The 9836-nt window shown below is 43.1% G+C and overlaps 1 protein-coding gene, 7 non-coding genes and 14 pseudogenes across 8 annotated transcripts in view; 1 reads left to right on the top strand and 21 right to left on the bottom strand.

Annotated features, from left to right (window-relative positions):
* Positions 1-204: 204 nt before the first annotated feature.
* On the bottom strand, positions 205-323 carry LOC114778017 (5S ribosomal RNA). Its single transcript, XR_003746176.1, has one exon. It is a non-coding gene; the product is annotated as a 5S ribosomal RNA (ribosomal RNA).
* Positions 324-467: 144 nt separating this feature from the next.
* LOC114778006 (5S ribosomal RNA) lies at positions 468-586 on the bottom strand. The gene has a single exon (XR_003746173.1). It is a non-coding gene; the product is annotated as a 5S ribosomal RNA (ribosomal RNA).
* A 137-nt stretch (positions 587-723) lies between these two features.
* Positions 724-842, bottom strand: LOC114778011 (uncharacterized; annotated as a pseudogene).
* Positions 843-985: 143 nt separating this feature from the next.
* Positions 986-1104, bottom strand: LOC114778014 (uncharacterized; annotated as a pseudogene).
* A 143-nt stretch (positions 1105-1247) lies between these two features.
* LOC114778007 (5S ribosomal RNA) lies at positions 1248-1366 on the bottom strand. The gene has a single exon (XR_003746174.1). It is a non-coding gene; the product is annotated as a 5S ribosomal RNA (ribosomal RNA).
* Positions 1367-1509: 143 nt separating this feature from the next.
* On the bottom strand, positions 1510-1628 carry LOC114778026 (5S ribosomal RNA). The gene has a single exon (XR_003746178.1). It is a non-coding gene; the product is annotated as a 5S ribosomal RNA (ribosomal RNA).
* Positions 1629-1771: 143 nt separating this feature from the next.
* Positions 1772-1890, bottom strand: LOC114778025 (5S ribosomal RNA). The gene has a single exon (XR_003746177.1). It is a non-coding gene; the product is annotated as a 5S ribosomal RNA (ribosomal RNA).
* Positions 1891-2027: 137 nt separating this feature from the next.
* Positions 2028-2146, bottom strand: LOC114778024 (uncharacterized; annotated as a pseudogene).
* A 144-nt stretch (positions 2147-2290) lies between these two features.
* On the bottom strand, positions 2291-2409 carry LOC114778008 (5S ribosomal RNA). Its single transcript, XR_003746175.1, has one exon. It is a non-coding gene; the product is annotated as a 5S ribosomal RNA (ribosomal RNA).
* Positions 2410-2545: 136 nt separating this feature from the next.
* Positions 2546-2664, bottom strand: LOC114778023 (uncharacterized; annotated as a pseudogene).
* Positions 2665-2807: 143 nt separating this feature from the next.
* LOC114778009 (uncharacterized) lies at positions 2808-2926 on the bottom strand (annotated as a pseudogene).
* A 143-nt stretch (positions 2927-3069) lies between these two features.
* On the bottom strand, positions 3070-3188 carry LOC114778018 (uncharacterized; annotated as a pseudogene).
* Positions 3189-3331: 143 nt separating this feature from the next.
* Positions 3332-3450, bottom strand: LOC114778010 (uncharacterized; annotated as a pseudogene).
* Positions 3451-3540: 90 nt separating this feature from the next.
* On the bottom strand, positions 3541-3659 carry LOC114778012 (uncharacterized; annotated as a pseudogene).
* A 143-nt stretch (positions 3660-3802) lies between these two features.
* LOC114778015 (uncharacterized) lies at positions 3803-3922 on the bottom strand (annotated as a pseudogene).
* Positions 3923-4284: 362 nt separating this feature from the next.
* On the bottom strand, positions 4285-4403 carry LOC114778022 (uncharacterized; annotated as a pseudogene).
* Positions 4404-4546: 143 nt separating this feature from the next.
* LOC114778019 (uncharacterized) lies at positions 4547-4665 on the bottom strand (annotated as a pseudogene).
* A 342-nt stretch (positions 4666-5007) lies between these two features.
* Positions 5008-5126, bottom strand: LOC114778027 (5S ribosomal RNA). Its single transcript, XR_003746179.1, has one exon. It is a non-coding gene; the product is annotated as a 5S ribosomal RNA (ribosomal RNA).
* A 353-nt stretch (positions 5127-5479) lies between these two features.
* LOC114778013 (uncharacterized) lies at positions 5480-5598 on the bottom strand (annotated as a pseudogene).
* A 355-nt stretch (positions 5599-5953) lies between these two features.
* LOC114778021 (uncharacterized) lies at positions 5954-6072 on the bottom strand (annotated as a pseudogene).
* Positions 6073-6421: 349 nt separating this feature from the next.
* Positions 6422-6540, bottom strand: LOC114778016 (uncharacterized; annotated as a pseudogene).
* Positions 6541-7933: 1393 nt separating this feature from the next.
* LOC114778005 (vacuolar protein sorting-associated protein 13A-like) overlaps positions 7934-9836 on the top strand; it is a 34540-nt gene continuing 32637 nt past the window's right edge. Inside the window, 3 exon segments of the mRNA XM_028967059.1 lie at positions 7934-8110; positions 9380-9423; positions 9515-9557. Of these exon segments, the coding sequence (XP_028822892.1) occupies positions 8011-8110; positions 9380-9423; positions 9515-9557 (187 nt within the window). The 5' untranslated portion in view covers positions 7934-8010.

Here is a 9836-nt window from a genome sequence, read left to right as displayed (position 1 = left end):
AGCCTTCTTAGCTTCCGAGATCAGACGAGACCGGGCGTTCTTGGGCTGGTATGGCCGTAAGCAATCTCTGCTTGAAAATCTTGGACTTTAAACAACCTAGGCTTGAAAACATATCACAGAGTGAAAATACCTCTTAACTTACTTTAGAAAAAAACTAACAAAGCGATGCAAAAAACTTGATTTAAAAAAGTTTTCAACAGTTAAAGCTTACAGCACCTGGTATTCCCAGGAGGTCTCCCATCCAAGTACTAACCAGGCCCAAGCCTTCTTAGCTTCCGAGATCAGACGAGACCGGGAGATCTTAGGTTGGTATGGCCGTAAGCAACCTCTGCTTGAAAATCTTGCACTTTAAACAACCTAGGCTTAAAAACATATCAAAGAGTGAAATTACCTCTTAACTTACTTTAGAAAAAAACTAACAAAGCGATGCAAAAAACTATTATTTGAAAAAGTTTTTCAACATTTAAAGCTTACAGCACCTGGTATTCCCAGGAGGTCTCCCATCCAAGTACTAACCAAGCCCAAGCCTTCTTAGCTTCCGAGATCAGACGAGACCGGGCGTTCTTGGGCTGGTATGGCCGTAAGCAATCGCTGCTTGAAAATCTTGGACTTTAAACAACCTAGGCTTGAAAACATATCACAGAGTGAAAATACCTCTTAACTTACTTTAGAAAAAAACTAACAAAGCGATGCAAAAAAACTTCATTTTAAAAAGTTTTTCAACAGTTAAAGCACCTGGTATTCCCAGGAGGTCTCCCATCCAACTACTAACCAGGCCCAAGCCTTCTTAGCTTCCGAGATCAGACGAGACCGGGCGTTCTTGGGCTGGTATGGCCGTAAGCAATCTCTGCTTGAAAATCTTGGACTTTAAACAACCTAGGCTTGAAAACATATCACAGAGTGAAAATACCTCTTAACTTACTTTAGAAAAAAACTAACAAAGCGATGCAAATAAACTTCATTTTAAAAGTTTTTAAACAGTTAATGCTTACAGTACCTGGTATTTCCAGGAGGTCTGCCATCCAAGTTCTAACCAGGCCCAAGCCTTCTTAGCTTCCGAGATCAGACGAGACCGGGCGTTCTTGGGCTGGTATGGCCGTAAGCAATCTCTGCTTGAAAATCTTGGACTTTAAACAACCTAGGCTTGAAAAAATATCACAGAGTGAAAATACCTCTTAACTTACTTTAGAAAAAAATTAACAAAGCGATGCAAAAAAACTAATTTTAAAAAGTTATTCAACAGTTAAAGCTTACAGAACCTGGTATTCCCAGGAGATCTCCCATCCAAGTACTAACCAGGCCCAAGCCTTCTTAGCTTCCGAGATCAGACGAGACCGGGCGTTCTTGGGCTGGTATGGCCGTAAGCAATCTCTGCTTGAAAATCTTGGACTTTAAACAACCTAGGCTTGAAAACATATCACAGAGTGAAAATACCTCTTAAATTACTTTAGAAAAAAACTAACAAAGCGATGCAAAAAAACTTCATTTGAAAAGTTTTTCACCAGTTAAAGCTTACAGCACCTGGTATTCCCAGGAGGTCTCCCATCCAAGTACTAACCAGGTCCAAGCCTTCTTAGCTTCCAAGATCAGACGAGACCGGGCGTTCTTGGGCTGGTATGGCCGTAAGCAATCTCTGCTTGAAAATCTTGGATTTTAAACAACCTAGGCTTGAAAACATATCACAGAGTGAAAATACCTCTTAACTTACTTTAGAAAAAACTAACAAAGCGATGCAAAAAAACTTCATTTTAAAAAGTTTTTCAACAGTTAAAGCTTACAGCACCTGGTATTCCCAGGAGGTCTCCCATCCAAGTACTAACAAGGCCCAAGCCTTCTTAGCTTCCGAGATCAGACGAGACCGGGCGTTCTTGGGCTGGTATGGCCGTAAGCAATCTCTGCTTGAAAATCTTGGACTTTAAACAACCTAGGCTTGAAAACATATCACAGAGTGAAAATACCTCTTAACTTACTTTAGAAAAAAACTAACAAAGCGATGCAAAAAAACTTCATTTTAAAAAGTTTTTCAACAGTTAAAGCACCTGGTATCCCCAGGAGGTCTCCCATCCAAGTACTAACCAGGCCCAAGCCTTCTTAGCTTCCAAGATCAGACGAGACCGGGCGTTCTTGGGCTGGTATGGCCGTATGCAACCTCTGCTTGAAAATCTTGGACTTTAAACAACCTAGGCTTGAAAACATATCACAGAGTGAAAATACCTCTTAACTTACTTTAGAAAAAAATTAACAAAGCGATGCAAAAAAACCTAATTTTAAAAAGTTTTTCAACAGTTAAAGCTTACAGAACCTGGTATTCCCAGGAGGTCTCCCATCCAAGTACTAACCAGGCCCAAGCCTTCTTAGCTTCCGAGATCAGACGAGACCGGGCGTTCTTGGGCTGGTATGGCCGTATGCAATCTCTGCTTGAAAATCTTGGACTTTAAACAACCTAGGCTTCAAAACATATCACAGAGTGAAAATACCTCTTAACTTACTTTAGAAAAAACTAACAAAGCGATGCAAAAAAACTTCATTTTAAAAAGTTTTTCAACAGTTAAAGCACCTGGTATCCCCAGGAGGTCTCCCATCCAAGTACTAACCAGGCCCAAGCCTTCTTAGCTTCCAAGATCAGACGAGACCAGGCGTTCTTGGGCTGGTATGGCCGTAAGCAATCTCTGCTTGAAAATTTTGGACTTTAAACAACCTAGGCTTGAAAACATATCACAGAGTGAAAATACCTCTTAACTTACTTTAGAAAAAACTAACAAAGCGATGCAAAAAAACTTCATTTTAAAAAGTTTTTCAACAGTTAAAGCTTACAGCACCTGGTATTCCCAGGAGGTCTCCCATCCAAGTACTAACCAGGTCCAAGCCCTCTTAGCTTCCGAGATCAGACGAGAACGGGCGTTCTTCGGCTGGTATGGTCTTAAGCAATCTCTGCTCTAAAATCTTGGACTTTAAACAAAAAAGGCTTCAAAACATATCCAAGAGTGAAAATACCTCTTAATTTACTTTAGAAAAAAGATAACAAAGCGATGCAAAAAACTTCATTTTAAAAAGTTTTTCAACAGTTAAAGCTTACAGCACCTGGTATTGCCAGGCAGTCTCCCGTCCAAGTACTAACCAGGCCCAAGCCTTCTTAGCTTCCGAGATCAGACGAGACTGGGCGTTCTTCGGCTGGTATGGCCGTAAGCAAGCTCTGCTTGAAAATCTTAGACTTTAAACAAAAAAGGCTTCAAAACATATCCAAGAGTGAAAATACCTCTTAATTTACTTTAGAAAAAAGATAACAAAGCGATGCAAAAAACTTCATTTTAAAAAGTTTTTCAACAGTTAAAGCTTACAGCACCTGGTATTGCCAGGCAGTCTCCCATCCAAGTACTAACCTGGCCCAAGTCTTCTTAGCTTCCGAGATCAGACGAGACCGGGCATTCTTCGGCTGGTATGGCCGTAAGCAAGCTCTGCTTGAAAATCTTGGACTTTAAACAAAAAAGGCTTCAAAACATAACCAAGAGTGAAAATACCTCTTAACTTACTTTACAAAAAAGCTTACAGCACCTGGTATTCCCAGGCAGTCTCCCATCCCAGTACTAACCAGGCCCAAGCCTTCTAAGCTTCCGAGATCAGACGAGACCGGGCGATCTTCGGCCGGTATGGCCTTAAGCAATCTCTGCTTGAAAATCTTGGACTTTAAACAAAAAAGGCTTCAAAACATAACCAAGAGTTAAAATACCTCTTAACTTACTTTAGAAAAAAGATAACAAAGCGATGCAAAAAACTTCATTTTAAAAAGTTTTTCAACAGTTAAAGCTCACAGCACCTGGTATTCCCAGGCAGTCTCCCCTCCAAGTACTGACCAGGCCCAAGCCTTCTTAGCTTTCCGAGATCAGACGAGAACGGGCGTTCTTCGGCTGGTATGGCCGTAAGCAATATCTGCTTGAAAATCTTGGACTTTAAACAATGCACTTAATATGTAATCCCCCGCTGGGGGACGTATCTGATATTAAACTGACATCAGGGTGGGTCGCACCTTAAGGCCGAGAGCTGGACAGCCCCACTTAATCTATTCAGCTGCATCCCACTGCACAGCCAAGCCTGCGAAAGATTCTCATGGAGCACTCACAGACACGGACACCTGAAGAGCAGTTTGTAAAAAAAAAAAAAAAAAAAAAAAAAAAAAAAAGGCGAGAAAACATATCAAGAGAGTGAAGATGACTCTTACCTTCATTTAGAAAAAAGATAACAAAACAATGCAAAAAACTTCATTTTAAAAAGTTTTTCAACAGTTTAAGCTTACAGCACCTGGTGTTGCCAGGCAGTCTCCCCTCCAAGTACTGACTAGGCCCAAGCCTTCTTAGCTTCCGAGATCAGACGAGAACGGGCGTTCTTCGGCTGGTATGGCTGTAAGCAAGCTCTGCTTGAAAATCTTGGACTTTAAACAAAAAAGGCTTCAAAACATAACCGAGAGTGAAAATACCTCTTAACTTACTTTAGAAAAAAGATAACAAAGCGATGCAAAAAACTTCATTTTAAAAAGTTTTTCAACAGTTTAAGCTTACAGCACCTGGTATTGCCAGGCAGTCTCCCATCCAAGTACCGACCAGGCCCAAGCCTTCTTAGCTTCCGAGATCAGACGAGAACGGGCGTTCTTCGGCTGGTTTGGCCGTAAGCAGCCTCTGCTTGAAAATCTTGGGCTTTAAACAATGCACTTAATATGTAATCCCCCGCTGGGGGACGTATCTGATATTAAACTGACATCAGGGTGGGTCGCACCTTAAGGCCGAGAGCTGGACAACCCCACTTAATCTATTCAGCTGCATCCCACTGCACAGCCAAGCCTGTGAAAGATTCTCGTAGAGCACTCACAACACGGACACCTGAAGAGCAGTTTGTAAAAAATAAAAAAAGGCTGGAAAACATATCCGAGAGTAAAAATGACTCTTAACTTCATTTAGAAAAAAACTAACAAAGCGATTCAAAAAACTCCATTTTAAAAAGTTTTTCAACAGTTCAAGCTTACAGCACCTGGTATTCCCAGGAAGTCTCCCATCCAAGTACTGACCAGGCCCAAGCCTTCTTAGCTTCCGAGATCAGACGAGACCGGGCGTTCTTTGGCTGGTATGGCTGTAAGCAATCTCTGCTTGAAAATCTTGGACTTTAAACAATCCGCTTAATATGTAATCCCCCACTGGGGGACGTATCTGATATTAAACTGACATCAGGGTGGGTCGCACCTTTAAGGCCGAGAGCTAGACAACCCCACTTAATCTATTCAGCTGCATCCCACTGCACAGGCAAGCCTGTGAAAGTTTCTCGTAGAGCACTCACAGACACAGACACCTGAAGAGCAGTTTGTAAAAAAAAAAGAGAAAAAGAAAAAAGGCGGGAAAACATCCGAGAGTGAAAATGACTCTTAACTTTATTTAGTAAAAAGCTAACAAAGCGATGCCAAAAACTTCAATTTAAAAAGTTTTTCAACAGTTAAAGCTTACAGCACCTGGTATTGCCAGGCAGTCTCCCATCCAAGTACTAACCAGGCCCAAGCCTTCTTAGCTTCCGAGATCAGACGATACCGGGCGTTCTTCGGCTGGTATGGCCGTAAGCAATCTCTGCTTGAAAATCTTGGACTTTAAACAATGCACTTAATATGTAATCCCCCGCTGGGGGACATATCTGATATTAAACTGACATCAGGGTGGGTCGCACCTTAAGGCCGAGAGCTGGACAGCCCCACTTAATCTATTCAGCTGCATCCCACTGCACAGCCAAGCCTGTGAAAGATTCTCGTGGAGCACTCACAGACACGGACACCTGAAGAGCAGTTTGTAAAAAAAAAAAAAAAAAAAAAAAAAGGCGAGAAAACATATCAAGAGAGTGAAGATGACTCTTACCTTCATTTAGAAAAAAGATAACAAAACAATGCAAAAAACTTCATTTTAAAAAGTTTTTCAACAGTTTAAGCTTACAGCACCTGGTGTTGCCAGGCAGTCTCCCCTCCAAGTACTGACTAGGCCCAAGCCTTCTTAGCTTCCGAGATCAGACGAGAACGGGCGTTCTTCGGCTGGTATGGCTGTAAGCAAGCTCTGCTTGAAAATCTTGGACTTTAAACAATCCGCTTAATATGTAATCCCCCACTGGGGATCTGATATTAAACTGACATCAGGGTGGGTCGCACCTTTAAGGCCGAGAGCTAGACAACCCCACTTAATCTATTCAGCTGCATCCCACTGCACAGGCAAGCCTGTGAAAGTTTCTCGTAGAGCACTCACAGACACAGACACCTGAAGAGCAGTTTGTAAAAAAAAAAAGAGAAAAAGAAAAAAGGCGGGAAAACATCCGAGAGTGAAAATGACTCTTAACTTTATTTAGTAAAAAGCTAACAAAGCGATGCCAAAAACTTCAATTTAAAAAGTTTTTCAACAGTTAAAGCTTACAGCACCTGGTATTGCCAGGCAGTCTCCCATCCAAGTACTGACCAGGCCCAAGCCTTCTTAGCTTCCGAGATCAGACGATACCGGGCGTTCTTCGGCTGGTATGGCCGTAAGCAATCTCTGCTTGAAAATCTTGGACTTTAAACAATGCGCTTAATATGTAATCCCCCGCTGGGGGACATATCTGATATTAAACTGACATCAGGGTGGGTCGCACCTTAAGGCCGAGAGCTGGACAACCCCACTTAATCTATTCAGCTAATCTATTCGTTGTCGTGTTGAAACGTTGAAGAACCTCTGACGTTCTGTTTCATCTGAAGACCAGAAGTCTGTCATTGTGAAACACTGCAGCACAGCACACGGTGATAACCATCACCCTTCACTGAAAAAGATAACCCGTTGGATGAACTCAATTAAACTGTGGGCAGGATTTCCATCCAATAAATATATATACTGTAGATCCAAATCAAATGACATATATCAATGGATTGAAGTAGTCCAACTAATTTTTATCAAATGCAGCTACAATAAAATAATTACAATAAATAAGTGAAAATGATTTGTTTGTCAAACTTAAACTTATTTTATTCATAGGAAATTAGGTTATTAAGTTATATTTTCCATTTTATCTCCAATTAAGACATGAGACAAAACCCATTTGAGGTGTTTTTATTGATAGCCAGTAAAACCACCAAAGGATGGATAGTGCAGCTTACATTGTAGTTTTAAATGTTAGAACAACCCGGAAATCACTTACAATTCAATAATTAAATACACACACCAATATATTAACTTTTAGACTTCAAAAGGATTTAAGAGCGGTGAACTGAAATAGACTTATGTAACAGGTTTGAGACAGACCAAGCTGGACGTCGGGTTTGTACAGATAGAGTCCCAGGTTCTCACACAAATACAGAACATCCAGACCTACACGTCTGCTCTGTGATCAAGCACCACTGTCTATCTGATTCCAAAATTATATGATATTTCAAGCTCTGGGATGGTTCATGTCTGCAAGTCCTTCAGCGCTTAACACTGTAGGAACTCCAACTTCACATTTTTAGTGTACAGTTCATGGTTTGTAGTGTTCAGCATTCTCCTTAACGCAAGTGTTGTGCGTGTGGTTTGCTGTTCAGGCCTCCGCCGCTGAGGATGGATGCGTCACTGGGGATTTACAGGATCCGAAGCGACGGTGCTGAGGACTCCGAGGATGTGGGAATTAAGACCGAAGGCATTAAAGTCCTGAGCAAGACTGGCAGTGTCATCATGCTGGGGTTCAATTTTTCTGTCCTGTTCCTGGTAAAAAAAAAAAAAAAAGTATTATTCTATTTAATGTACAGTACTTTGTGCTTCATAAGTAATATGGTATGGTTTATATGATTTATATATATATATATATATATTGTGAGGCGCGTGTGTGAATGAAAGGGGAGGGACGACTGGACCAGCTGCGATGTGATAGGCTGCAGTCAGAGATGATTGGCAGGAGCCACGCCCATTCGTGTTCCCGTGTTTATGCCGGAAGTGGAGCGCTCGTCCCGGAGAAGAGCAAGATGTCAGCGGCGAGGTGAGGCGAGGCGGGAAGATGGTGTTCGAGTCGCTGGTCGTGGACGTTCTCAACCGCTTCCTGGGCGACTATGTGGTGAACCTGGACAGTTCCCAGCTCCGCCTGGGCATCTGGGGAGGTAAGACGCGTCGCGCCGCGTCCGTCACCCCCGTTCCAGCGCGACACAGCCAAGCTAAAGCGGCTCCAGGAGCTCAGGACGCGGCCAGAAGGCGCCAGGCTCGGTCTGCGTCCTTCTGTTTCCGGGTCAGCAGTGTAAAACCAGCCGTCATGCTAATCACGTGGTTACCAGCAGCCCTCCACACGTTCGCTGACGTCACATCGCGGCGTTAATCCCCGGTTCAGTTCTCTGATCCGGATTCCGCGGGTCCGGATCAACCACGTGTTCGCGTTTCCTGCAGCTGATTGGTCCATTTAAGAAACCGACTCCCGAGTCAGATCCAGATAATCATCAAATAAAGCGAAACAAAACGCTGCAACAAGCACACCCACCCTGGGACACATCCCCCACTGTCACCAAGGGTGACGTTTAAATACAGAGGATACGTGTCACCGTGCCACCGCATGCTGCGCTGCAGTGTTTCACAATGACAGTCATTTCACTTTCCGTTCACCTGCTGGTTATGGAGTCCTGGGACACACCCACCCTGCACATACGTCCCCCACTGTCACCAAGGGTGACGTTTAAATACAGAGGATACGTGTCACCGTGCCACTGCATGCTGCGCTGCAGTGTTTCACAATGACAGTCACTTCACTTTCAGTTCACCTGCTGGTTATGGTGTCCTGGGACACACCCACCCACCCATTTTATATCTCCTGTATTCGTCTGTACGTGCAGGGTGTTCCGACACAAGTTAACGCGGGCGTGTCCCAGGAGTCGCCCACGTCTCGCCTGCTCGCTCGATTCCTTCTCGGCGAGTCCGTGGCGCAGCGTGATCGGTCCCAGCCTCCCGAGTGCTGCTGCATTTCAGACCGTGTCTCCAAGCCCGAGAGGATCTTCTTTACGTACTTTATGTCCCCCGACATTTAATCCCCCGTCAGGAAAAAAAAATTGACTTATTTTCCCCCGAATATGCAATTTCAATAGTAAGCATGTAAGATTTTTTTAATATTCATATGAGTAAATCTATTAAAATGTTTGTAGGCATTTTAAACCGGTGACGTATATTTACCGTCTGAAAAACGCCGCTTCAGCCGGAGGTGATGAATAAACAGGCAGGTTTACAAGAGAGAATTCTGTTTATGCATCATGTTCATATGTTTCATATTATATATATATATAGAACATGTAAAATGTTCTGGTTGCTTATTTGTGTGTTTAGTGCTTATTCATATGGTACATAAGTCACCTGCAGTTCGGTTCGAATCCTCCGTGTGTCTTCTGCAGGTGACGCCGTGCTGAAGAACCTGGAGATAAAGGAGAATGCCCTGGTGAGCGCCTGTTCATCTGGAGCTCGGTCTCTCCGGGGCTTCTTGCTCTTCCAATTTCTACAAATGAATCTTGTTGTTCTCACTCCATCAGAGTCAGCTGGACATTCCCTTTAAGGTGCGGGCGGGGCACATAGGTAAGGAGCCCCTCCCCAAAAACGTTACCTCCACAGACTGTCATGGCTTCCATGCGAAGCTTTGCAGTTGCTTGGTGACTGGATGTAAAAATGAGCACAAATGTATTTTTTAGTATATGGGTGTTGTTTGAACTGTGTGTATATGGGTGTGTGTGTGGGGAGTGTGTATATGGGTGTGTGTGAGCTCTTGAAGATGAAGGTGAAGTAGCATTTTATGCAGACAAAGCTTCCTGAAGTTCTCAGGTGGTCATGGCCTGTACATTTTAAATCTTCTAAATC

Source organism: Denticeps clupeoides, unplaced genomic scaffold (assembly GCF_900700375.1).
Source record: "Denticeps clupeoides unplaced genomic scaffold, fDenClu1.1, whole genome shotgun sequence".
NCBI classification, from domain to species: domain Eukaryota; kingdom Metazoa; phylum Chordata; class Actinopteri; order Clupeiformes; family Denticipitidae; genus Denticeps; species Denticeps clupeoides.
Note: the sequence above shows the minus strand (reverse complement) of the source record. Positions and strands in the feature narration are given on the sequence as shown.